The sequence below is a fragment of the Gossypium hirsutum genome, chromosome A10, assembly GCF_007990345.1.
Source record: "Gossypium hirsutum isolate 1008001.06 chromosome A10, Gossypium_hirsutum_v2.1, whole genome shotgun sequence".
In the NCBI taxonomy this organism is placed as follows: Eukaryota; Viridiplantae; Streptophyta; class Magnoliopsida; order Malvales; family Malvaceae; genus Gossypium; species Gossypium hirsutum.
The window spans coordinates 21,565,305-21,592,876 of record NC_053433.1 but is presented as its reverse complement, the minus strand read 5'-3'; the positions used below and the strand labels follow the sequence as shown (position 1 = coordinate 21,592,876).

Sequence of the window (27,572 nt, the reverse complement as noted above, 5' to 3'; positions counted from 1 at the left end):
TGGCTCTCAAATTGCTTTTAAGCTTTTTAACAGTTCGTGATCTCCCCAAACCACGAACATTTCAACTTAAAATTTTCATACTGCTCGGCTGCTCTGCTCACCAGAGCTAGCCGTTAATTCAAAGGGACCTCCTACATTATTACCACCTTTCACAGTTCTCTACCGTTTTTTTCCTTCCATCGCAGCTATTCGATCATTTTCCGCCACCAAGACTAGGTCCATAGGACCATTGACCAACCTACCCATATTTGAAATATCCTTGCCCTTATTTCGCCAATTACTCTGCTCATTAACGGGAAACTGTTGATTTAATCCCATTGGAATTAAATTGGGATTTGATACTTGATTCTTAAAATCTCCCCCAAAATTCCGCTTAGAATCTCTCGCAACATTAAAATTATTGCCTTGACTGAAACTTTCCATATTATCATCAAGACACTGTGACCCATCAGCTTCACGCAACCACCTGCTTACCACCGTACTCCGACGTCTCGGTACAGCACGCAGTGACAAATCCCAGTCAAAAATAATTTTTGATTGCTCGATTTTAAGACGAAAGGGACAAAAACTCTTACCATGCCCTAATTTTCCACAAATGAAGCAGAACAGACTTAACTTCTCGTACTTAAATTGAGCATAAGCAGTCATAATTTTCCCAAACTGAATCTTCTTCTTACGTTTCAATGGTGCAGTGACATCCAAACGAACACGAATTCGGATGTATTTTTGAAACCCCAAGGATGTATCATGATCAATGAATTTTCCCAAAAAATCCCCAAACTGTTTGGCCATAGTCTCAGTCATCAGACCTGAAGGTAATTCATGAACTTGAACCCAAAATTCAGTAAAAGTTAATGCCAGTGTTGTCGGATCTTCACCATTTTGAACTTTTTACAAAATAAGCAAATGTTTATTAAAAAACCATGGCGTACCAGAAACTACCCTTTGAACATCAACATCATTAAAAAATTGGAACATATAACGTTTGTCTCCTAAGTCCGTGATACAAATCCCTCCAATTGGATGCCAAAGATTCGCCATAGTATTTCGTAAAGAAGGAAAATGAACAATACTGTCTGTTAGACAGCGCCCCACCAAGCAAAACTGATAATTACGATCCACCACCGCTAGATCTTCTTGAAACGCCTCCTCCTCTTCATCCAACAAAGTCAAGTTGGCTAACTCCTCCTCCATGACAAAACTTCAAGTCAACCTCGTAACCAATGGAAGAAAAGAAGACAAAACTGGGGTATAGAATAAAGGACAAATCAGAAACAGTGAAAAACAAAAAAGAAAGCAAAAGAAAAAAACTCGTGTCAAAAAGCAGACAAAGAGATTCGTGCCAAAAGGCAAACCAACTCTAATTGCTTGTTTCCTCCCCTTTAAATAAACTGAGTTTAATAACAAAATAATAGACATGAAGTTATTTGAACATACTAAAGGGACATAATCCAGAAAGCAAAAATCTGCGGGGGACTGGAACTAAAATTGTTGTTAGTGTTGTATTGATGTCATTTTCTAGTTCTTTTTTTTCCATTTTCAGGGATGAAAACTTGTAGTAATGTCAATTGAAATGACACGTGTTTGTATATGTGGGTGAAAGAAAAAGGGATTGTATGCCACATGGGGGTAAATAAATGACACGGATCCAACACTATTTTAAAACAGCTCAACTAAAGGGAGCCCAAAAGAAGTATCAATCCACGTGTCAATTTATAAATCTCCATTCTTTTTTTTTTTTTTATAAACATTTGAATTCTTGAACACAATTAAAAAAATTTAAATGTCCAATTATTTTTCCGTTTAATTATACATAAAATAGCAAAATAAAGAGAAGGACAACAATAAAAGTGTTATGGATATGTTATTAAGTGGATGTCTATTAAGATCAAGATAAATTATACTTTTTATGTCTATAAATAGAGATTTTAGAGAAACTTTTGTAAATAATTCTGATTGATCAATAAAATACGTTTTGCTCTTTATTCTTGATTCTTTATTCTCTATCTTTTATTTTATAACAAAAAGAAAATTTTATTGAATAAATAGAATCGACAATATTAATTATGAGAATAGAAAATTTAAAATGGCGTAATTAAAATTTCCTTTTCTTGAAAAACTTAGTTATATATATTAAATTTGTACATAAATTATAAAATATAATTAACTAAATATATTGAAAATTTTAAAAATTAAATTAAACATGCATCAAATACATATTTTATATTCAAAATAAACCAAATTAGCAAATTCAGATGTTTGATATTATCAACAACAAAATCCAATATTTGAATCTAAAAATCATCAAAATGTGCAGCTGTTGAAAATTAAAGGCCAGGTAAGATAATATCCCATTTTTCTTCTTAAAATAAGTAAAAAAACAAAATGGAGAAGGGATATGATCTGAAAACAGGCAACGACATACATGTATAAAAGAAGTAAGAATGTCGTCTTGTGAAACAAACAATGCATTTATTCTGCAAGCCAATGAGGCTGCTGTCATCTGCCTTCCTGAGAAATAAAGGTTACATTTGAATATATATTTGGCATAATCATATTTTTTCGGATTATTTTAATTTTCTATTTTTAAAATTTAGTTAATTTATTTTTAAACAAGAAAATTAGATTAAATTCTTAAAAATTTAATCACGTTGATATGGTAATTTGAGCGATAATTCATACTTATTTCATTGCTGACATGGTTCTCTTGTTAAATTATTTAAGGATTGAGAAAATTTGACGAAACTCAAGTTTATATGTAGTAAATTATACGCCTCACCTAAATATAATTTTACATCAAACGAACCTACGCAATCCTTAGGCTCAGTTTGACAATGCTTTTGAGAAGTGCTGTGGAAAAGTGCTTTTGAGAAGTGTTTTTAAGAAGTACTTTTGAAAATTTTAAGTATTTGGTATTGCTGTCAAAAAGTGTTTTTGAGAAGTAAAATGTCTATTTTAAACATGATATTATAAAGTAACAAATATGTATTTAAATAATTTTTAAATAGTTAATATTATGATATTTTAGCAATAATATAAAAAATAATTTATTATCACTCATTGTTAATATTTTAATATATAATAATAATTTTAAATATTTCTAAGTAATTAATATTAATTATTTATTAAATTTAATTAGAATATATAAACTATATTTAAATATTTAAATATAATAATTCAATATTTATAATTAGATATTGACACAATTGTATTATTTTTAAAAATTATTTTTTATTTTTAATTAATGCTTTTAACACATTTGTAAAACTCATATTAAATAACATAGAAAATATAAACCTAACAAATTAAAATATTACATATATTTGGATTAAAGTTTCAAAAAGGGATAATATTTATATACCAAATATAAATACTAAAAATTTTACAATAGCAATTACAATTTAAAGTGAATTCATTAAACTAGAAGCTATAGCATCTCTTGTTAATTCCATTTCAAAACCACTTGAATTGTTTGATTCACCGTCATCATCACCATCATCGTTGTCGTCGTCGTCATCATCACTTTCTCGACCATGCACAATTTCTAAATCAATATTATTCTCATATGCCCAGTTAATATCTTCGTATTCCATAAAATCTGCATCATTTCGGCCGGCATGTTTTCGGATAAAATTGTGTATCGTCATTGCAGCAACAACGATCATCGTTTGCTTTTCAAAACTATAACTTGGCATATCTCTTAAAATGGCCCATTTTTTTTTCAAAACACCAAAAGTTCGTTCAATCACACTACGTAATGATGAATGTGAATGATTGAATACCTCTTCTTTACCAGATACCGGTCTACCTCTACGAAAGTCAGGTAAATGATACCGCTGACCTCTATATGGTCCAAGATGACCTTTCATTTGAGGATATCCAGAATCAACAAGATAATATTTTCCTACATGTCATAATATAACAAACAATTAATTCAAGAATTTTTTTATAAAAATTATCAATTAAAGAACTTATACTTTATTTTTTAAAAATCACATATAAATAAAATATCTAACCATTTGGTGGGTGCGGAAATTTGTATTTTGGATCTCGAATTGCATCAAGAAATATTCTAGTGTCATGTGCCGATCCTTCCCATCCAGCCATGACAAAGGTGAAACACATATTAAAATAACATACTGCCATGACATTTTGAGTAGGGATACCTTTTCTTCCAATATAGGGAATTTGTTCATTTGGTGGAAGAATTGCGGCAATATGAGTACCATCAATTGCACCTATGCAATCCTGAACAAATAATCATATTAGTCTCGTGCATATTTTAAGTCGACCAAAAATATAAAAAATATAATAAGATAAAATTAAATTTTAACCTTAAAATGCGGCATATATCTAGAATCATTACATATTTGTTCGGGTATTGAGCTAAAAAAAGGATCTTCGGGTGCAATTAGATCAGTGGCCATCCTTGAAACTTTTTCAAGCACAATTGCAAAGTACTGACTTATTGTTGATCCAGACCTTTGAAATCTTTCTCGACATTGGGAAACTTTTGCACCGGTACCCAAGATGTATAAAAAAATTCCCAACATTTCACTAGAAGATATGTTTCTTGAAGTTTGTAAGTTGTATCTTGTCTCCAAAACTCTCAACAAACTTGTGAATACCATTTTAGACATCCTAAAATTAATCATACAACGTGAGTCGTGACCGTCAAGGATCTCTCGAATCCATGTTTCACCTGACTATTTTGAATTCATGCATGGCTGCTTTAATATATACTTCTCGTAATATAATTGTACGGAAGAAGATGCAACAACAAATAATCGATTAAGATATTCCATGCGTTGTAAAATCTCTTTCTTTTCCCTTTCATCATCACTGTCATCACTGCTGTAATTCTCAACTATACTCATCACCTGCCAAAAAATTTGAACATCCAAAATCATATATAAACAACTATTGATAAAACTAATTTAGTATAAATAAGTAGAACATAAATTCAATAACCAAAGACCAAACATAAACAACTATTAATAAAAGTAGATTACACATAGATAAGTAGAACATAAATTCAATATCCAAAAACCAAACATAAATAACTATTGATAAAACTAGTTTAGGATTTTTGTTTAGTCACATAATAGATATCTCTTAACCCTAGAAGATTAGAAAATTTTCAGCTATCCTCCATTTCCGTCTTAAGCCAAAAAGCTCTAATCTTAGGATTAATTGATAAAAACATAATTTGCTTGTCCTTATTGAGCAATAATCTAAGTGCGAAAAAGTATAGCAGACTAGCTTCTGGAACTTCTTCCGACATGCTGTTGAGCACTTTGACTGCTTGTGGAATACCATATGGATCCATAACAGGAGTCAAACTAGATGTGGCTTGACTCATATTGTCAGATGCATTGCATAATTTTTCTATTTGACTAGACAATCTTGCAGCCCCTCCAATTTGCTTTGAGGATTTCTTTCTTCCAGTTTTAAAATGTGAACTTGATATCTCAGGGTTTTTCCTTTTTTGACCGTTTCCATCAATTTGAACATCATTTGAAATGTGAACATCATTTGAAATGTGAACATCATTTAAAATGCGAACATCATTTCTCAATTTTCTTCTTCATTCTCTTCAGGTATTTCATTGTTAACATCTTCAAAAATATCACTACGGAGTGTACCAGAAGAAGGTGCCCATGCTTTATCACCTGTTGCAACTATCCCCATGAACATTTGGTCTAACTTCCCTTCGAATTCAGGATCAATGCCCGATGTTCTAAATTTTTGAGCTTCAGGCACAACCTACATATCAAATGATAGTTTAATAACAATAATTATTAATAAACTCATAAATAAGAAAAAAACAAAAATATAGGGGATTATTAATGTACCTTTAGCCTACTCTCCCACCAATCATCCGATACATCAACAGTTCTTTTTATAGGATTCCACCCTAGACCAGTATCTTCGCCTTTAAGTTTCTTCCAAGCTTTCCATTCTTTTTTTAGGGCATCCCACCTATTTTTAAGTTGTCTTTGTGAAAAACCCTTGCCTGTTTCTTTCTCAAAGTTAGTCATTATTTTCAACCATCCATCTTTTGTGAAATGAGTACCAGGCCTATTGCCTTTCAATATCTCTTTAATACAAATATCACAAAATATTTCTGTCAATCTCTTATCCCACATTGCTTTCACTTTTTCACCACTAACTTCAATCACCGACGTACTCATCTATTGTGTATACGAACAGATTTGTTTCAGCCAGTAAAGCAATTAAGAAAATCAAATGTCACAAAAGTATATTTTTTTAGATGTGTATCGAAATCAAGATAGGATCCTAAGATTTTTTTTTCTCAATCAAAATCAACTTTCCAAGACCGGAATAATAACCAAGAAAAAGGACACAACTAATAATAACATCAAACACAATTAAACCATGCAGCTTCAATGACAAAACAAGCATACTAATAAAACATAGAGAGGCTGTTTAACGCTGAAATTATTAATGATTAATAAAATAACCTGAAATATTTTGCATTGGTTAAAAGTGCTTATAGAATTAATTTCTTTACGTTGGAGTAGAAATATGGAGAAGATAGCAGCCAAGCAGCGAGCCATGTTGAGAATTTTCTCGACAATTGGTATCGAAATAATTAACATAGATAAAATAGTTTTTAGGTGATAAATCAAAGTTAGCTTTAGCAGCAAACTTAATTAGCTCATTCATATCAAACATAATTCTTCTAATTTTAGATTCTTGATTAAATTGTTCTTGACAATCTAATAATTGTACAAATTATCTACATCCTCTATCTTTTTATCTGTATGAACTTCTCTGTCATTCTATACTATAAATATATAATATCACTATCTGTAAATTCTTCCTTTAAATATTTCATTATTAATATTTATCTCATTAATCCTTTCTTTTTTCCCTACAATATTTAGCTATATCCTATTTTTCCACAACTAAAACATTTACATTCTTTTATAGATTTTTTATCATTATCTATATTATTTTGAGAAAGTATTTTTCCTCATATATTTCTCTCTTTTAGAATATCTTCTTTTATTTCTCTTAAAATCTTTGTATCTATATTTCTTATAAGGATATTTTTTACTTCTTTTAATGTTATCTATTTTGTTAATATCTGAATAATCTTCTGACTCATAATTTATATTATTTATGTCTTTCCTATTACATCCTAGTTTAGGTGCTTTAAGATCTGGGCATACATCTTTAATAAATTTTAGATTAATTTTTGCTCTATCTTTGGTAGATTCAATACATTGTCTTCTATTTGACTACAGCTAATATGGTGGCCTATTGTTTTGCAACATTCTACTATTTTTTGTTGGGTGAAGCAACACTAACCTTTTGACTTTCCTTCTTTCTATAAATAAACCAAATTTCAACAATCTTACCCAAACTTGAACGAAAAATTATCAACAAAACTAACCCATCACTGGAAGCAAAATCTTTATAAAGATAAAAAGGCATAGACATAGTTCTTTCAATCTACAAACAACTAAAACAGTTTAATAAAAAAAAGACCCCAAAAAGAACCATTTTTCAGAAATAAATAGTATGAAGCATACTTAACAACAAAATTCAACAGGAAAAAAAAGAGCAAGATTTTGCTATAACGATCAATCGATTGGAATCAAATATATGGGAAAGCAAGATCAAAAGTACCAGATTTATGGGTGATTTGAGCTTAAGAGAGTAAGTGCAAGAAAGATTTGTGAGCTTTCAATAAAGCAGAGAGTGAGTGAGCGAAGCCCCAAACTGAGAGAAGAAGAGAATAAGATGAGAACGAAAAAATTAAAGAGAAGAATGAGAAGGAAAAGAAAAAACTCACCGGTGGTGGAGAAGAGGATCAAACCAGAGAATAAAATATTGTTGAAAATTAAAATGGAGGAACAAAACACTTCTGCAAGAATTATAGCAGATGAGACATGTTTTGGTTATGGTTTTGCTTTTTTTACTTAAAATGGAGGAAATAGGTTCTGCAAGAAATCTTTTAAAGCAGTAGGTGAAGATGAGAAGAACAAACCAGAGAACAAATCAGACAAGAAAAGAGGAAAATAATATCCTCTAACGTCTAGAAAAAGTAGAGGTTAAAATAGTAAAATACTGCCAAGAAGTACTTTTGGCTGATAAAAGCCAAAAATTTCTCCTTTTCATCTGTGCAAAAGTCCTTTTTTTAAGTTGAAAAAAGTGGTACAGATGAAGGTTGTTCTTCATTACTTTTAACAAAAAAATCATTTTTTTGCCAAAAGCCCATCACACAAGTAGTGCCGAACGGGGCCTTAGAAGGTACATGTGGAAAAATTCTTAATAACATTCATCAATCTATCACATCCTAACTTGATAAATGCTTAGTTTAGTATCTTTAAGTCTGACTCTAATAGTACTTTCATCAAGGAACTCAATGATTAAGACCAGTGTAGTCAAATCCATATAGGTTTCAACTATACTGACCAGTAGAAATTTAGAATAATAAATTTTCTTTTCTACACCGGTAACACATAGATTTATTTTGCCCAATTTTAATTACTCTTTTTACATGTCAATAATCTTTTTCATATAGTTTACCCCTTTTGAATGTATGTCGTATTTATGTTTTTTCTATATTATATCGTGTTTTAAAGAATAATCCTTATATTTATGCCATATATTCTAAAATCATCCAAATCATATTTTTTAGTGATCTAATTTTTTAAAAAAAATTACTTATTCATATAATTGTATTCCAAATATTTTGTGTACCTAAATTTAAATGTTAAAAATTCATTATATGTAAATTTTGTTACATTTATATTCTTTTAATGTTATTTTTCATATTATACCATGTTTTAATTATTTTCATGTTATTTTTACATGATTTCTTCTTCTCAAATTTATTTAATTCATTATAATAATTTCATTTTAATTTTAATTTGTAACACCCCCTAACTCTATCCCGTAGTCAGAACAAGATTGCTGAGTATTACAGGTCGCTACAGTTCGATTACAATTAATAGAGAAAGAAATACAATTCAGTTCATAAAATATATCTTAATATCCCTTTAATATGCCCTCGAAACTTAAAATGTATGTTAGAACCAAACCGGGACTCAATCGGAAGCTTAGAAATTTTTTTATAAAGTTCTTAAAATTTCCCTTTTATGAACAGTACCACACGCCCGTGTGGCTTATGTGACACACCCGTGTGTCTCCGTGACACACCCGTGTGTCTCCGTGTAGCTCACAGGGCCTGGACACGCCCGTGTCCTCTACCCATGGAGCTCTCTGACTTTTGCCTATGAACAAATTAATTTTACACGGCCAAGACATGCGCCCGTGTGCTCAGCCCGTGTGGCAATACCTGAGCATTCTGTTTTGTAGCATTTTAGGTGCAGGGGACACACGACCTAACAACATGCCTGTGTGCAAGCCATGTGTCTCACACGGTCCTATCACACGCTCGTGTGCCAGGTCGTGTGGACTCAAAATGGGCCTTAAACATCAAGTTTACCAACCCTGCAATTTAATGATATCAAACAATCTAAAAACCAATCATTCAATCACTTTGAATCATATTTGAATCTACTCAAATCATGACCAACTAGACATTTTATGAACCTATATAATGAATCTTTTTAAATAATTCACATACATTATCAATTAGCTCAAATTCATTTCAATTAAGTTTATCATACAATATACCATTACCAAGTCTAATCCTACTTATTTCATCATTATAATGACCATTCTAAATGACACACATAAACATCCTAAATATCCTAAGTACATATCATTACCAACAATTAACATATTTCACCTTATTGAGTTCGGGATCGGCCTGGGATGCTGATTCGACGGTCTGTCTTTACCCTAACCTGCACACGAAAACGAACCGTACGCTGAGTATGAACTCAGTGGTATTTCTATAATTTGAACACTTAATAATATAACATACACTTAAAAACATATACTGATCATAAATATTCAATTATTAATTTTATGGGTAAATTCTTTATAACTCATTCAATTCTTATCATCTATTAATCCGATTAGCTTTCCAAAATAAATTCATAAATAACTTGAACAATAATATTTCCTATTCATATCTAATTCAGAGATACTTAATTCATATGTCTCCCTCATTCTTCAGTTTACTATTTAGTAACATTAAAGAACATTCAACTATCACATTTCAATTAGTATTCTGTACTTATCCATTTCAGTAACAATCAATACTTTTTAATATCAATCAATTTATCATTATCATTCAATAGCAATCAATTGATCTTTATTATTCAGTAATATTCAGTCATCAGTAACAATCAGTAATTCAATAACAGTCAAATATTCAGTAGCAGTCAATTATTCAGTACCTTTATTTACCCCTATAACATGACTCAGACTTGGACTGATACATGGATCCAACCCACACACCAGGATAGCATACAGTGTTTCATCGGCCGGAGTCAGAATACACTTTAACGGTAACAGTAACAGTAAGGTATAGAGTACCTCTTCGGAACGAATCCGGAACAGTAACAGTAAGGCGACACTTATAGTGTCTCATCGACACAAAGTCGGAATATCCCTGAACACTTCCAATCCTATGGAATGCTAATTATATCCGACTTAGCCCGATACTGTTAATAGGGTTTCTAATTCATTTTCCAATTTCCAATCATTTCACATCTCAACAATCATATATATTCATAATTCGATATAATTCATTTAACTTTTCAATAAAAAATATTCAATTTTTACAATAATCACATATATCCATATAAATTCAATAAATTTAACACAAATCTAATCAATCCATTTCAATTATATAACACAATAATCCATACTTTAATTACTCACCATAACATTCAATCAAAATACAATAATTTAATAATCAATTTCAACCTTCAATGTATTACCCTACACATCAAATAATAAATTCAACAATTATATAGTAAGTTTGGATTATAGAAACACAAACCGTAATTTCCGAGCTAACCCTCGTCAACTCTGTCTTTTCCTTTCTTGGCTGAGGTCTCCGGCACAATGTTAACTAAGGAAATTAAAACAATTAAATATTATCAATAAACAACCATTCAATTTCACATTGAATGTTTCAATTTTTATTCAACTTTTGCCTAAATTCCAATTTAGTCCCTAAACCGAGAGTAACTTGTATTCTTCACATTTAACTCAATATTTTCATTCAATTTCCACTTTAGACTTATTTCAACTCTCTAATTCCACTATAAAGCCATAATTTCGAAATTATTTCAATTTAGTCCCTACTATTTAAAACTTATGATTTACTTTACAATTCAATCCTTATTTCACTTCTAACTTGAAATTCTATCAATTTAACCCCTAGTTCTTCAATTTATTCAATATGAACTATATTAAAAAATCTAAGAACTTTCAAAACTTCAACTTAGTTTGATCAAAACTTTGTTCTAAAGCTTTTAAAACGTCAAAATTAAGTAAAAAGTGCTTGATTAACTTACCAATTAAACTTCCAAACCTTGAAATTCCAATTTTCTGTTTTCTTTCTTTCTTTCTTTCCTTTTCTATTTTTCGTTCCACCTTCTGTTCTTTCTATTCTTTTTTCTTTCTTTTGTTTCTTTATTTAACTATTATAATATTATATTATTTTTTTACTAAGTAATACTTATTTATTATTTATATTTGTGTATATTATTAGTACATATGTATCCATATATCACCATACATTTGTCTTTCTTTTATTTATTTAATTATTTAATTTATTTAATTAATATAAAATAATAATATTTACTTAAATAATAAGTAAATATATACATGTATTACAAATGTATGTATAATATTTATTACACATGTATTTTATTTCTACCACACACTTGGCATTCATTTTGGCTTATTTACTTATTTAGTCCCTTCAATTTTCTTTATTCTATAATTAAACTTTCACACTATATTCAATTTAATCCTTTTATCCAATTATCCTTAATTTAAGCTAATTCACTTCATTAAACTTTAATTTACCACTCAATTAACTTCGTAAATATTTATTAAAAATATTTACGAATTCATTTTTCAAAAACGGAGACCCGAAAATACACTTTTCTAATAACCGTAAAATTCGAATCGTTACATAATTTATTTACTTATTTAAAATTAAATAATTTTGAGTATTATATATTAATATAAAATATAATACTCAAAACTATGCTACAATTTTCCAAAACATAGAGAAGGGCATTGTTTATTATAGTATTAAAAGGCTCAAAATCAAAAAACAAAGGAACCCTGATCACAAATTTGTGCTAACCATGTGAAAATTATGTATTCCAAATATAGAAATACATCTAAAAATAACATACAACAAATAAAGAAATATATGTTTTGAAATTAATTAATAATAACATATAAAATTTATATAATATTAATATAAAAGTTAGATTAAGTTAATATATCAAATTAAAAATGTTAAATAAATATAATTGTTTATTATGGTGTTGTTATTGTTAGTGTCGAGTTAATTTATGACACCAAATCAATAAACAATATTATTAATATATACAATTAATGGATGTAATAAAGTGTAAATAATAAAATTAAAATATATAAAAAATAGTAAAATTAATCTTTGGTTTAGTGATAAATTTAAATTTTTAATAATGTTTTTGAAATGGTTTCAAATCCTACGCGCATGCATATTTTGATTTTTTTAAATAAAAAGCAAAATAATCACATTAGTTACTTTAAATGTAGAATCTTATTATACATGCGATTGTATGAAACTGTGGTTCAAGGTTATCCCTATCTTTTTCTAATACGAGAATAACAAATCAGATTTTTCTTCTTGAAAAAAATTTAAATCCAACTATAAATGCTGAATATCAGGAGAAAAATCTGATTTGTCATTCTTTTATTAGAAAGGGATAGAGATGTCATGAAATTACAGTTTTATACAATCATTTCTTGTGAAAATTGAATCAAATCAAAATTTATGTATATAATTACATGTTAAACCAAAGTTTATATATAATTTTAATATTTATCTAAAAAAGAAATTATATAATTTTAAAAATATAGAGATAATCCATAAGAGAGTAGGGATTATGTTTTCGGTGCTTATAATACACAGAAGAATCACATAAGTTTATCATGCAGAGCCTCCACTCACCATCTAAGCCCCTACGTGTCTCCTTTTTGAAACTCCTCCCTCCTTTATAAACGAAAAAGTACCCCCAACTCTCTCATCGCAAGCATAAAGAAATACTATTACTTTTCTTTTTCATCATCAATGGCTGACCGTGACCGTGACCGCAACCAGCCTCAAGAGATTCAGTTACTTCACCCACCACCCCACTACCGTCAAACAGGACCATCAACCACCCAAATTGTAGCTGTCCTCACTCTCCTCCCTGTCGGTGGCTCATTGCTTGCTTTGGCAGCGCTTACACTCACTGGCACCCTCATCGGGCTTAGCATCGCCATTCCCCTCTTCATTATCTTCAGCCCAGTTATTGTCCCTGCCACCATCGCCATTTCCATGGCGGTGGCTGGTTTCTTGTCGTCGGGAGCATTCGGGTTGACGGGGCTGTCTTCGCTCAATTATGGGTTGAAGCGCATGATAAGGGCTAACGCCGGCGCCGGAGTTGGAAAAGGGCAGGCAAAGAGAGGGATGTGGGACATGGTAGGATACGTGGGACAGAACATGGAGAACAAGGCTCATGAGGGTGGTGGTGCTGTTAGGACATAAATGGACATTTCAATTACGGTCGTATATTTGTATTAAGCTTATATATTTACTCGTCTTTGTTTTGTTACTTTTAAACTTATTTTATGTTTATTATTATATATGCGGCGTGTTATATGAAATTTGGCATGATTGTGTTTCTTAAAATTTCTTTTGTCTTATTAACAAAAAAAAAAATGAAGAAAATATCAAAATGAAGAAAATGTACGGAAAATAAATCATTAATATATAAAAAATTGTAAAGAAATCACATTGCCAAAGCAGCATAATTACCTACAAGTGAGACACTATTCAAATTGCCCATTATATTATCAAATTTTAATACTATGGGTAATGTCATATTACCGATTAAATGAATATCTTTCACCAAAGAAAGAGTAATATCCTCATCTAAATATGAAAATGTAATCACATCACGTGAACACCCATAATCATATCATCTCATCAGGTGAAAATTCTTAAAGCTCTGGATCAAAGTTCTCTCCATCAAATGGAAGGAAAAAAATAAAAAAATTTACAAATATATAATTTATAAATCTTTAACTCGAATCTGTGTGAGTTCAGTAGAACCGGTTCGAGTTTAACAACACTATAGTAACACTACAGAATCCCATTTATCCTTGAACCTCTTTTGAATGTCATCACAACATCTGGGACCAAATCCGATGGGCTAAAATTATATATTACAAAGCACAAACTGCAAAAGCTTATGAGTTGCATTTCCACCCAAAAAAGTTTTGGACGTTTTCAATTTCATGACACCAATTTAGATCATTACCAGTTTTGATTATATTACAAAACCTACTTAACAACCAATCAAATGGTTGAAATCCATAACACAAAATATTCTCAACATTTGATTAACTTTTTAAATGTTACCAACTGATGCCCAATCTGAATACATTAACAAAGTTGTTGTTTTTTTTATTTTTATTTTTTATAATGGCACATTGGAGTTTATTTCCAATGTATTGAGTTCATTGATGATTTACCGGGGATTAGGCACTGGGTTTATTGACCGACTTGCTCAAATTGCAGCCCGGCTTGTGCATCAGTGGAACCGGTCTCTGCAGCTGGTTTTGAACAGTTGTTAGGTATCCAAAATGTAAGAACGGTTGATGCAGCAACGAACATGGCCCTACGAGGAGCCCACTTCAAGCAAGCTGTAACACCTATGTGGCTGTTCCAAGCGGCTACCTGGAAGAGAACACAGTAAGTATGATGTAATAATTGCTAGCACATTCTAAGATTGTAAATTACTACGACTTTTTTCATAATAAGAAATAACAACAATAAACACTTCTCTAGGTTTGTCATTGACACCACAAGCAGAATGCCAGAAAACATAATAAATGTGGCATTAGAAGAATTGAAACATTGAACAATGAAAACTGGTTGCAGAAAGAGGGGGGTATATCCCATGTTATTTACTCAATCCAAATCTGACACATATTGATACTTGGTTAAAGGAATAACACCTTCCAAATACATGGAAAAACATATTCATGTAGTGTAAATATCCGTATCCAACGTTTTCACGTGAGTCTGAATAACATAACCCCATCAAAGAAAGAATCATGAGAGCACAAAACACAAAAAGGTCTTGATCAAACAAAACGGAAGTTGTTAAGAATTTTTTTTTTTTTGCAAAGCTGTATATGGTATATACTCCTTTCCTGTTTCCTCGTTTGCTTTAAGATGCGAAAGAAAGAAGGGGTGGGCACTGGGCAGTGAGAATCCATAATGATAATATATTTATAATTTCATAGAAGCTAAACAAGAAAAAACATGAGAAGCACTCAAAGAAAAAGGGCGGCTGTACCTCATTTCGCATGTTGATGTTCCAGGCATGCAAGGTTCCATCCCCTGACCCTTAAATAAGTGAAAATGAGCTAAATTACGATGTTTCCAAACAAAACATAACTAAAAGCTAATTAACAATTTACATCTCAATAAGGAGAAATATTCTCAATATTTATTCTAAATTTTTATAATTATTCAATGTCAACCTAAAATAAAACATAATCACAAATGCATATGTTCTTCTCGAGTAGCAATTAGGAGGAGGAATTGATACCTGAGATCACATACTCACCATCGGGAGTAATGGTTGCCTCTATAGTTGTATTTGGAGATGGTTCTAAACTGAACCCACATCGCTGCACAAGTTTTTACATCTAAGTACTAAATCAAGAAATTGTCCAATAAGATACAAACAAAGTCCAAGGAAAAAATTGAGCTCGGGCCTTTCAAAAAACAACTTTTGGGGTAGAGCTAGTTCAATTGCGGTAGCTAACCTTCTCTCCTCCATATGCATCAAGAACATATATGTTGTTATTTGTGGTTGTCAATAGCATTGATTTGCCATCATTGCTGAATTTGATATCACAAACCTCAGCTGTGTCTCCACCAACTAAAAATGTATCAAACGGCCCCTATATTAGGAAGAGAACTTGAATTTGTCAAACTACAATCCCCAAAAAGGAAAGAATGGAGGCAAACTCATGATACTGATATGCCAGAACACATGTAAGTGTTTAATGAGTTAAGACTTAAAACCTTGTCATAGGAGCGTGAATCAAACAATTTAATGGCACCCCCTTCCATAGCCACAGCAAAGACAAGGCCTTGTTGGTCATATGCTACAGTTGGTCTACCACGTAGGCGTAAAATTCCCTGAAAACTAGAAGAGTGAGCATAAATCACATTTGTGTAAGATTGGACAATGATATGTGGATTAAAAACATAATAAGATCATCTGCAAACCAATACTTTAGCAAAACAGATGGATAATGATGATTGCTCAATTTGGAAACTTTCTTTTTTGGCAGTTTATCTGGTCTTAATGTCTGTCTCATTCTGCCTTGTTTAGGGAAGTGGGCTAACGAGGAAGAATTCTTTTCTCAATTAAGCACTTCCGTATCTTAACGGAAGAAAATTTTCTTCATAAATCAATTCTTAGTACCCAACATTTGCATAAAATTCATGGGAGAGCAGAACCAACCTGACAGGCATTTACACGGAGATCCCAAATCCTCACACTATGGTCAAGAGAACCTGACATGAAGCTATCATTTACCGGAGACATGCAGAGGGAAACAACTCTACAACAGCAGATGCAGGGAAACTTATAAGAATTATAGCGTTCACAAATTAATAACAGAAAAGGCTGGTTGAGGAAGGGTGCAGAATTCAAGGAAAAACCTGTTTAAGAGCCAAAGGTTTTCCATTTTCATAGCTTTAACAGGTTTTCGCAAACAATTGATGCAGATTAATATATGAATATATACACAGATTTCAAAAACATGCTACACGAAGTTAAGATCCAAAACCTTCATTGAAATATTGAATTACTAAAGTAACATTAAACATGGGCATTCAAGTGGCTTTGTTATTCTATAATAGATTGCTTGAATTACATACAAATCACATATGAAACAGACCTCTTTCTCAACCTATCCTGATAACATCAATATGTCAAGAATTACCGACCTCTCTTTATGTCCTTTGAAGTAGCGAAGGCATCGGTTATCATACATTGAAAGATATCGCAAGGCTTCTGTTAACAAAAGAAAAAAAAAAACAGATACAAAAACTGTTGTTCAGTTATCATGCATAAGAAAAAAGCTTAAACCATCCTAAGAAGCTCACCTCCGGTCGATTCCAAATTGTGTCTCGAAGAGCATATAACAGAACTAGGGTGATGTGTGAAACATATTCGATCCGCACCATGTTTCTTATGATATGTTGTCTTTATCAACCTAAACCAACATTAAAATGAAACCATTGAAAATGATCATGACAATTAAATTTCTAACACGTAACCTAATTACATAGCAGAAATAAATGAAACATTCTTAATTCAAGTCATACGAAAAAATAAAACTTTCTCAAAAATAGGATGAAAAAGATCCAAACACTCCAAGAGCAAATAACATCACTGTGGTGATGCATAAAGCAATATTAAAACTCATGATATGTTTTCTTAATCAACCTAAACCAGTATTAAAATGAATAACGTGACCAAAGAAAATGATCTTAACACTCAGATTTCCAGCAATAAACCTATTACAAAGCAGAAATCATAGAAATACTCAGAAATTAATATCATAATAAAAACTAAAACTTCCAAATTTTAATATTAAAATTAAATCGATAGCAATACATTTTTTTTTTTCATTCTCTATTGAATTACAGTAAAAAGGAACGAAAAAAGAAAAAGAAGAAAAACTAACTTAGCATTGGCAATGTCGTAAAGGCGAACCGAATCGTCCTCACTGGCAGTCACCAATAGATCATCTTTTCGATGAAAGTCAAGTGAATTTATTTTTCCTCCCTGAAAATATTTGATAAATAATAAAGCAAAAAAAATCCAGTTGGATATTCAAAAACGGAATCTGAATCAGTAAACTGAATAAAAACCTTCCATTAATTGAATTAATGCATTAAAAAAAATCAAATAAAAATCAGAAGGTTGAAGCATCTGTTTTTATTTATAAAAAAAAAGCATTCTGTATCTTAATTTACATTAATGGCGAATCTAGAAGACAATTAAAGAGGAAATTAGCGATGAAAATATTACGAAGTCTGAGAAAACTGCGCCAATCGACATGCTGCGCACTATTTCGTCGTCAAGCTCAGTAAGTGACATCTTCGTCGCCATTTTTTTTTTCCGTTCTTTACTTTTTCTTAGAGATGCAGGGTTTTAGTATTAAAAGAGAAATTAATGCGGCTATTTTACCTACCAACCCCCCCAAATGACCTGAAATAAATAGTAAATTTGAGTTATGGGAATCCAATAGTCGACACTAGACCTGCTCATGGGTCGGGCTACCCGGCCCGAAGGCCCACCTGAAATGTGGGAGGGTTTGGGTAAAAATATAGGCCCGAAAAATGGGCTTGGACAAAAAAATGAAGCACGTTTAAAAAATAGGTCTAGCATCGGGTAAAGTATTTTTGGCCCCTGTCTGGCCCGAATTCACTAAATGACAAAAAAATTTTGTTTTTTTTTTGTTTTTGAATGTTATTTTATTGTTGTTTTCTCCCTATTTTGCTACCATATTATTATTAGTTGCTCCTATTTTATTGTTATTATTTGGATATTGTATAAAACTTATTTTATTATTAATTTTGTTATTATTATTTGTATATTGTATAAAACTTATTTTATTATTAATTTTGTTATTATTTTAAAGGCATTTGTTAATTTTATTATTATTTTAGAAGTATTTGCTTGTTAAGTTGCTCTATCTTAGTGCTATTTAGTCTACATATTTTTTAAAATTTATTTTCAATTTGTTGGAAAATATTTATTTTGATTTTTTTAGTATTTTTGATGTATTATATATATTTAAAAATTATATAAAATAATATAAAAATAAATACGGGCGGGCCGGGCTGGGCCCGGGTTTTAGTATTTTTATTTGGGTCGGACTTGGGTAAAATTTTTGGCTCATTTTTTGGCCTGGCCCGGCTCGGCCCGAACCCAATGAATGGGCCTAAATTTTTAGTTGAACCAAGCCTGGCCCAGCCCATGAGCACCTCTAGTCGACACTCCTTGTATTTTGACCCTATGATTGCCTGATGATAATGTCAGGCTTTAAAAAAATATTTTTTTGATTTTAGGACATCAATGGCCGGCATCAGAGTATATTTTTTTAAACCATATCATACTGGTATACTCAAATACCAATATTTAAAAAACAAATTAGATTCTGGCAAATAGATGGCCGGCACCAACACCTTTTTAGGGTCTCGAGAATTTTTTTTAAAAACACTAATGGCTGGAACCAACACCTTTTTCGAGTCCAGAAAAAAAATGTATAATTGTTTGTAGGTCCCTTGTTTTGACCATTTACTTTTCTCCTAACAAATAGTGCCACATGGCACTCCTTGATTGGTCTAGGTGTTAATTTGTGCCAGGAGTTCACACTGATTGAACGAGATACTGAATTAATAGACGGAATAAAAGTACAAATATCACATTAGAAAAATTGAAACTACAAGTACCGTATTGAAAATTTTGTTAAAATACAATGGATTTGCTGCCATTATTCCTAATGTTTATAATATTAACCTTCAATATAAAACTGCTAATTAAGTTTCCCATTCCATTTTTATAACAAATTATGAATATAAAATATATAAAATAAATATTTTCACTATTCATATTACAGGATTATCACTTAATTAGATTGGAATCACTTAATTTGACTTCAATCTATATTAAATTAAATATTTTATTTTGAATTAAATATGACTTAATTAGTATTATAATTCTATATCAATTAAAACTAAAATTTAGTATAGTTAGTGTTTATAAAGCTTAGAATTTTCTCTTTTTTCGCTGAGCCATTTGTTTCTTCTATTTTATCTTGTCCAACTGTGATGCCAGCCTCTCATTTTCTCCCTCTCACTAACATTTTCTTTCTTTATTCTTCTCATTCGCTTTATGTGCCTTCTCTCTTTTCAATTTGTAAATACATTTTATGAGTATATTTAGTGTTTTCACAAGTTGTGATGGACAAATGACGGTGCTTATCGTTGTTGAAACTCCATCAGCTACTAGCAATTTTTGTTGGAAAGTAGATGGCTCTTTGTCAGCTTCTTAATCTATTTCTATTTTGAGAGTATTTCAGAATAATAAATGATTTTACGAGTTAGTTTGGACCCGTAGTTGTTGTAAGTTTTATATGTTTTTTTATTGTTTTCCATTGTTTAATAGGTCTCCATTGTTTAAAAGGTCTTTACTTGTAGAAGTTTTTGTCTACTCTTGTAACATATTTTTAGTCTTACTTATGTATGTAGTCTTGCTTTTGCAAGTGATTTTAGGGATGGTTTTGTCGTCATCCTCTCCAATTTGGTGGGTACTCGATTCTTTTTCCGATTTTTGCCTGACGCTTTGGACCATCCAAGGCTGTTTCCTTATTGTATTAAGGGCTTGTAATTACTCTAAATAAGTGATGCTTGAGTTGTGATTGAGCCAATTTTCAACGTACTATAATGTTCTATTGGTGCTGAGGTTGAAGCCTTTGTTGTATTAATCAGGGGCGAAGCTGGGGGGGGGGAGGGATGGCCCCAATCCCCCTAAAATGTAAATTTGCTCTTTTGGCCCTTAAAAGTTAGGTAAAATTGCACTTTGGCCCCCCTAAAATTATAAAAATTCGATTTAATCATTTAGAAATTATAAATATATAAACTATAAAAAATTAAAATTTTATCCGGCCTCCCTTAAATATTTATCCTGACTTCGCCCTTGATATTAATAGAGCTTGTCCTTCACCACCTACGAGAAGTGTTTGTTGTTTTTTTTCTCAAATTGTATGATCCCATTCATTAAATGAATTAAAGATATTTCCTTTGAATTTTTTTATCCTAATATTTTGAAATATCATGTTTATTGTTCTTAACAAATTATGAATTTTTTTACCGTAGCGTTTTTAGATACCATATGTTTTTTGTTGTATAAAAGAAATGTTAGTACAAGAAAGATGGTAATAAGGTAGCTGATGAGTTAACATTAATGATGTTCTTCTCAAGATTGGTGGGTAGGTATTTTTTCATGTAACCGTCAGACGAAGTCCTTCTGCTATTACATGATAATTATTTCAGAGTGGCTTGACCTCGAATATTTTAAGTTATGATTTAATCCTTCTCTTTATACCAAAAAAATAATTTAGATTTCAAATGCATACAAATAAAATATTTTAGATTTCAAATTAATATTATTTTATACATTAATAATATAACTAGTTTATATACAATATCAAAGCAACAAAAAAGGAATAGATTTTAAATTTAACATCTTTAAAACATTATACAATATATTATTATAAGATTAGTAGAGTTACAATTTAACATCTTAATAATTAATATTAGTATGATTTCAACTCACGTTTCGCGTAATGTTAATTATTCGATTGTATCAAATTAAAGATAAAAGTAAAATTTTAATGTTAAAATATGCTTTAAGTTTTTACACACTTTATACATTTGGAATTTAGTTTCTCTACTTTTTAGATTTAAAAATTCTAATCTAGTTGTTAACACCAATAAAATTCTTTTATTATGTTTTTTTGTGTGACATTTTGAATTAAAAAGTTGAAAATATTGATTAAGATTTAAAAAAAAAACACCAATTCGAACTTGTGATGATAAAATAATTTTTTTGTTGGAATAATGTTTTTAAGAAAAATTGACGTCAGCATTTTGATTGACATAGTTAATAATATTAACTATTTAGATTAACTAATAACATTATAAAGTAGAGAGACTATATAGATTAATCTCAAGTTTCAACATAGTCTAGGGGCCAAGTTTGGAATTTAACCATTGTCTTATAATGATACTATATTAACTATTAATCATTCAAATTATATATAACCACATAATGTTTCAATCGAAAAATTAACTATATTAATTATTGGAATTAATTAATAAAATTATAAAAATATAAAAATTATATTATATTAAAAATTAAAAATATAAAAATTAAATCTCAATTTTAAGTATAAAAAAGAACCAAAACTAAAATTTAACCTCTCTAGTGCCAACAGACAAAGGTCATTACAACCTTCCTTTTATATATAGTTATATAGATTATAATAATTACATAAAATAAAAAAACGTAAAGAGGTAGAGCGAAATCGACGGGACATGCATAGTGAGAGATGAAAGTGGGTTGTGGTCAAGGAAGTCATGTCGTAATTGGAGGGAGTGAGAAGAAGATCTATTTCGATTTATGCTGGTGATCAACATTGAAGCATGAAGTTGCAGAGGAGTATTGTTTCATTTGCTTAAGAAGTTTGTTTTGTTTTTATTTTTATGCTACTCAGATCTTTTCAATCGCTGTTTAATTTTATTTCTTTAAGTTTGGTATTTAATGCATCGATCTACTTAACCAATTAAATTTGAGGTGGGTGGGATAATGTAACCGTCACTTCTCCCAATATTAATATCATCAGTTGATTTCGGTTAAAAAAAAGAGGTTGAGAAGTTAAAAACAAAAGAACAAGGGTAAGCTACACTATTATGGATAAGTTTTTTTTTCTTTCATTTAATTAAAAAACTTATAATTTAGTTATTAAACTAATCAAAACTTTCTATTTTGATCACTAAGACGTTAAAATTAATGTCATATAGTTTTCTTTGTTACAATCGTTCTTTTAGAGTTAACTAACCGAATTTTTAAAAAAATTAAACTTAATAATCCGATAGCTTAAATAATTTTTTTAATAGTTTAGCGACTTAAATAAAAATATTTGAATACCTCAATAATTAAATTGTAATTTTTTTCAGTTAAGTGAATAAAAAAAAGTATCCTATAATTTAGTACAATTTAACCAAAAACAAAACCCAAGTTTAAATAGAACTCCAGCTAAGAAACGAAACCCAACTGAAATCGAAGTCCAACTGTAGCTTCGTAGGTTGACTTAGCTAGATGACACGACTGCCACGTAGGATACGTCCTTACGACGTCGTACTGGTACTGTTGTTCAACTATTTAGTCCTTCGTCATTTTCAGAGCAGCGGCGGCTAAGCGGAGAAACTTGCATCGGTGAACTGAATAAGATGGCTTGGACGGCCAAATTTCTGGTTCCTTTTAGACAATCATTTTCTCAATCCCGGCATTTATGTAAGTCTCATTAAACTATATTTTCATTGTTCTTTTCTTTCATTTTTTTAAATATTTGTTTTTTCTTTTCATTTCCGGCAGTTAATGGAAAAATTAGACCTTTGAAAACATGGGTTCATATTTTTGAACCTAAACTGCAAAGCAGAGCCTCAAAGTTTGAATATATGCTAAATATACAGAGAAAATATGTTCAAGATTGCTGCTTCTCAGGCAAGTTTTTTTTTAGTGATTTTTTTTGTTCTCTTTTTATGTAATTTCTGCATTTTTTAATTCCATGCTAGCAACTTTTGAATGTTACCCGCTTGATTAAACTTGCAGTTTCTCTTGATTTTTGATTTTATGGATACCCTTTTCTTCTGTTAGTTCAAAATTTCAGTGTTTTTCTTTTATGTTATTTTTATCTGTCGAACTTTACGTGTAGATAAAAAGATTGTTCCATATCGAAAAGAATTGTTTACGAGTTCAACCGGGTTGATGATATACATCTCATGGAATTTGAAACTCATTTCCATGGAAGATTGCCCCATGTCTGATTTTATGTTATTTGTAATTGTTGAACTTTTGTGTAGATAAAGTACATTTTATGGAAATGTAATTGAGTTTGTGTTCGAGGATATGACCCTCGAAGAATCATCCAAATACATGGAAAAGACTAGAAAAGATTGAATTTACCCGTTACATATACCGGACGCATATCTGTATTTGACACTAGTACCCAAGTTTGAGTAACATGGCTTGGTTTAGGGTTTGTTTCTATATGACACTTGGTTCTCATTGTTTAGAAACCTTGTTGATATTGGAATTTTTTCCAGGAAGTAGACATATGAGAAGCATTTTTGGTGCATCAGTCATGCTAGGAGCCGTCTACTGTTGGTCTCATATTTCACATGCCATGGATGGTGAGTGGATCTAAGTTGCCCAGACTATTTATTTTTCTTGAAATGCCCCGTCTCTAAGTCTTATATGAGTACGGGGACATGACCTGCCAAACACATGAACACTTTAAAAAGTTAAATATATCCATGTTGGATAAGCACCTGCACATGAGATTCTGAGTCTGATTAACATAGGAGGGAATTGCCTGGTATAAACTTATAGTACAACGCCTGCAAAGTATTACTCCTACTTATGCATGATTGTTTCCTTTTATCGGTTTTTTTCATTTTTTGGTTGCATTCTAACAGGTTGCATGATTTGTACTAAAATGACATAGGTCTTGATATTTTTTCGGACGACAATCATTTAGAGTCATTTGATGCTTCAGAAGGTGAAGATGATCGACACAAACTCTGGTTGTTAATGAGGAAACTATGGCTGCCCCTTTTTTTCGTATTTACTGTCTTGGTCAACTGGGATAATCCCTTTGCAGTTATAACTAGGATCCTTCTTTTCCTTCTCAGCACCAAACCGAGCCCTTCATCAATCTATCTTTTTATTGAAAAGGTCAGGAAACTTTTCTTTTACTTGTGCTGGACACATTTTCAGACATGGCTACGAGCATATAACCCTCCAAATACATTTTAAAAAAAATTGAACTTGCCCGTGTTGGATATATACTCGTACCTGCCACTCAAACCTGAGTCTGAGTAACATAGGAGCATACAGCTAAGAATAATTGTGGTACAATCTGCATCCTGTTGTCTGTTTGCCTGGACAGTAATATGTTGCTCTTGTCCTTGTTTGCTTTAGTAGCTTTTGACCTTACTTTCGCTTTTGCAGTTATGTTATGGATATATGCGCCAAAAACCTCATTTCTACAAATGTAAGGTATGTTTTATTGCTCTAAATTCTTTTCATGCTTGTTGATGAACAATTGTTTGAGGCTTAATTGAAGATTCTTGCTTTGATTTGGTAACGTTTCCATTCAGTTTCAGTTAATTTTGTTTGTGAAGTGCTTAAACATTTTGGAAGTTATCATCTCATTTACATACCGTGAGCCAAAACTAACTATGTTAATCATACTTGGATATAAGTGTCGAATACGGGTATATATATCCAACATGAGCATGTTCAAATTTTCCTACATTTTTCCAGCCTGCGGAGTGTCTTATTCCTATACCTATATCCAAATGTGTCGGACATGGGAGAAACCAAGAGTCAGAGCAATGTAAAAAACTGAAGTTACCCTGTCAACAACTATTCTGCTTGTGTCTTCATTTCTCAGGTGGACATATGTTGCTCTGTCTCTTCATTTTTCTTGGAGTACCTAGTATGGAGATATGACCTTATAAATATATGGAAAAACTCTTTAAAAAAATTAAGCATACTCATGTTCGATATGTACCCACATCCAATTCTTCACTCGAGTCAGAGTAACATAGGGGTGAATTTTACTGACTTCTTACTGGGATATCATTTCTCCCTACCTGTAGTCATATGAACAGATATATAGAGAAGGTAATTTATATTTGATAAAAGGACAATGCACTCAACAAGCTTCTAGTCTAGAACCTGTTCTGGGTAAAATATTCTCGATTTTCTTTTTAATCTGCTCGTATTAAATGAAAACTATGTTATCGTGCAGGCACTGCATGCCAGCAAAGTAGAAGTCCAGGATTACAAGCTTTTTTGCCTTGCTATTGTCGAAATTGGGGACGAGAAGATACGTTTGATCGGAATTCTTGGCGGTTGGTGGTCATTGCCATCATCACTGGGTCTCTATTTCCTTGCTCCGGAGCAGTCCTCTAGTTCATCACTATGATAACAAGGTAAACTTAGCTTCAAATGCAAGTAGCTACCGTTAGGGGTGCATTCAAGTTAGCCAAGCTCAAAGTGGAAGAAGCTTGATCTCAGCTCCAAATTTAAGGCTCGAAGCTCGTTTCGAGCTTCAGTTTAAAAGCTCAACTTCGATGCAAGATAAAGGTTGAAATGTTTGAGCTTAGGCTTGATTATCGTGCTTTAAATTGAACATTTTCAATACAAAATAAGAATACTAAAAACAAAAGAGCTCGGTTAAGCTTGATAGTTAAGTATTAAGATAATCAAATTTAGCTTGCTTCACAACTTAGGCTACTTGAGTTCGACTTGATAATGATTGAGCCTAGTTCAAAGAAGTTTTTAGCCGAACTCAAATAACTTGTGAGTACAAGTATCTTGTTTATACGCTTAGTCGCTAGTTAATGTAAAATTTGTAATGTTTAGCTTCAATTCAAGCACTGCTGTTTTCTGAAAGGCATTCTTTCCGCTGCTTTCATTGCTTACAATCCATTTGAACAACTCCATTTCCTCTTGGCTCGGCAATTCATTTATTCGCATTATTTTGATATATTTTGCTACCTTAGGAGGTGTTCTATATTTTGGATAAGTTAGTATTTTATTAAAATTCTATGCTCATTGCTGTTTCTTTTGAGGGCCTGCAAATAAACTTAAAAAAAGTTCACTCGTGTTGAATATATACTCATATTCAACCCTTATACTTAAATCCGAGTACCATATACTTAATAATCATTTTGTAGAAAAGGGCTTGATTGATTTGTCTATCTTTTGGTCTTTTCAATGGAATATCCTAGATTGGATGGTGACATCTCTTATGTGTGACACATATTACGACAGGGGTATATCTTTTAAAGTTCAAGGACCTTCCAAATGCAAGTAAAAGTTTTAAGAAAATTGTACACGCCTATATCGGGGCACATTCATTTTCAACACTCATATTCCAGCCTGAATAACATGGCTTTTAATCTTCTTATCTCTATGATATGCATGTCTTGGTTGTGTTCTTCCTCATCGGATCTTATACCGGAAGGCGATAACCTATTGAGGAAAGCGGAAACCAACAGCATCTGGGTCTGGCCCTCAACTTACGGTCATGCGGGATATCACTTCCGGTAACCCCTAACCATGCATTGTTATATCGCATTTACAGACTTACGTTCAGTGTTGTCTTTGTATCGCATTGATATATATATTTTCCTTGATTATATGAGAATAATTTTTCTATTAATAAAACTAATATGATTTCTACTCGCCTTGGGTTAAATTTTTTTTTCTCAAAGTTTTTGTACTATTCATATGTTTGAATTTTTTTTATTTATATTTATATTTATATTTTTAAAAATTTAGTTCCTCTATTTTTTAAGTTTAAAAATGTAAGTATATTTGTTAACATTGTTAAAATTCATTTATTAGATTTGTCGGTGTGACCATTTGAAATTAAAAAAAATTCACTTGGGATCCATGTAACAAAATGATATTGTAATGGAATTGAATTTAATAGAGAATTTTAAC

The 27,572-nt window shown here is 31.1% G+C and overlaps 5 protein-coding genes across 17 annotated transcripts; 2 read left to right on the top strand and 3 right to left on the bottom strand.

Annotated features, from left to right (window-relative positions):
* Positions 1 to 159: 159 nt before the first annotated feature.
* LOC121207959 (uncharacterized) lies at positions 160 to 1,194 on the bottom strand. Its single transcript, XM_041078505.1, has 2 exons — positions 933 to 1,194; positions 160 to 887 (listed from the first exon to the last, which is right to left on the bottom strand). The coding sequence occupies exons 1-2, from the start codon at positions 1,192 to 1,194 to the stop codon at positions 160 to 162; spliced, it is 990 nt and encodes a 329-aa protein (XP_040934439.1).
* A 4,197-nt stretch (positions 1,195 to 5,391) lies between these two features.
* LOC121208402 (L10-interacting MYB domain-containing protein-like) lies at positions 5,392 to 6,209 on the bottom strand. The gene is made up of 2 exons (XM_041078981.1): positions 5,856 to 6,209; positions 5,392 to 5,766 (listed from the first exon to the last, which is right to left on the bottom strand). Exons 1-2 carry the CDS (start codon positions 6,192 to 6,194, stop codon positions 5,575 to 5,577), a joined length of 531 nt encoding a protein of 176 aa, XP_040934915.1. The 5' UTR covers positions 6,195 to 6,209; the 3' UTR covers positions 5,392 to 5,574.
* A 6,919-nt stretch (positions 6,210 to 13,128) lies between these two features.
* Positions 13,129 to 13,812, top strand: LOC107897565 (oleosin 16.4 kDa-like). Its single transcript, XM_016823054.2, has one exon. It carries the CDS (start codon positions 13,256 to 13,258, stop codon positions 13,712 to 13,714), a length of 459 nt encoding a protein of 152 aa, XP_016678543.1. The 5' UTR covers positions 13,129 to 13,255; the 3' UTR covers positions 13,715 to 13,812.
* A 618-nt stretch (positions 13,813 to 14,430) lies between these two features.
* Positions 14,431 to 18,459, bottom strand: LOC107897564 (protein ANTHESIS POMOTING FACTOR 1). Of its 2 annotated transcripts, none has more exons than XM_016823052.2 (10): positions 18,294 to 18,459; positions 17,947 to 18,047; positions 17,363 to 17,472; positions 17,204 to 17,270; positions 16,716 to 16,815; positions 16,271 to 16,387; positions 16,009 to 16,146; positions 15,789 to 15,870; positions 15,534 to 15,583; positions 14,431 to 14,908 (listed from the first exon to the last, which is right to left on the bottom strand). In XM_016823052.2, exons 1-10 carry the CDS (start codon positions 18,372 to 18,374, stop codon positions 14,723 to 14,725), a joined length of 1,032 nt encoding a protein of 343 aa, XP_016678541.1. In that variant the 5' UTR covers positions 18,375 to 18,459; the 3' UTR covers positions 14,431 to 14,722. The 2 variants fall into 2 exon arrangements, with proteins under 2 accessions (XP_016678541.1, XP_016678542.1); XM_016823053.2 differs by having other exon boundaries at positions 15,807 to 15,870; positions 18,294 to 18,452.
* A 4,747-nt stretch (positions 18,460 to 23,206) lies between these two features.
* LOC107897566 (uncharacterized) lies at positions 23,207 to 27,311 on the top strand. 12 transcript variants are annotated; one of them, XM_041078976.1, is made up of 8 exons: positions 23,207 to 23,345; positions 23,427 to 23,555; positions 24,158 to 24,244; positions 24,559 to 24,612; positions 24,715 to 24,788; positions 25,065 to 25,112; positions 25,870 to 26,053; positions 27,091 to 27,311. In XM_041078976.1, exons 1-7 carry the CDS (start codon positions 23,282 to 23,284, stop codon positions 26,044 to 26,046), a joined length of 633 nt encoding a protein of 210 aa, XP_040934910.1. In that variant the 5' UTR covers positions 23,207 to 23,281; the 3' UTR covers positions 26,047 to 26,053; positions 27,091 to 27,311. The 12 variants fall into 12 exon arrangements, with proteins under 12 accessions (XP_040934910.1, XP_040934911.1, XP_040934912.1 ...); XM_041078977.1 differs by having other exon boundaries at positions 26,898 to 27,311; XM_041078978.1 differs by having other exon boundaries at positions 24,559 to 24,637; positions 24,746 to 24,788.
* Positions 27,312 to 27,572: the final 261 nt, after the last annotated feature.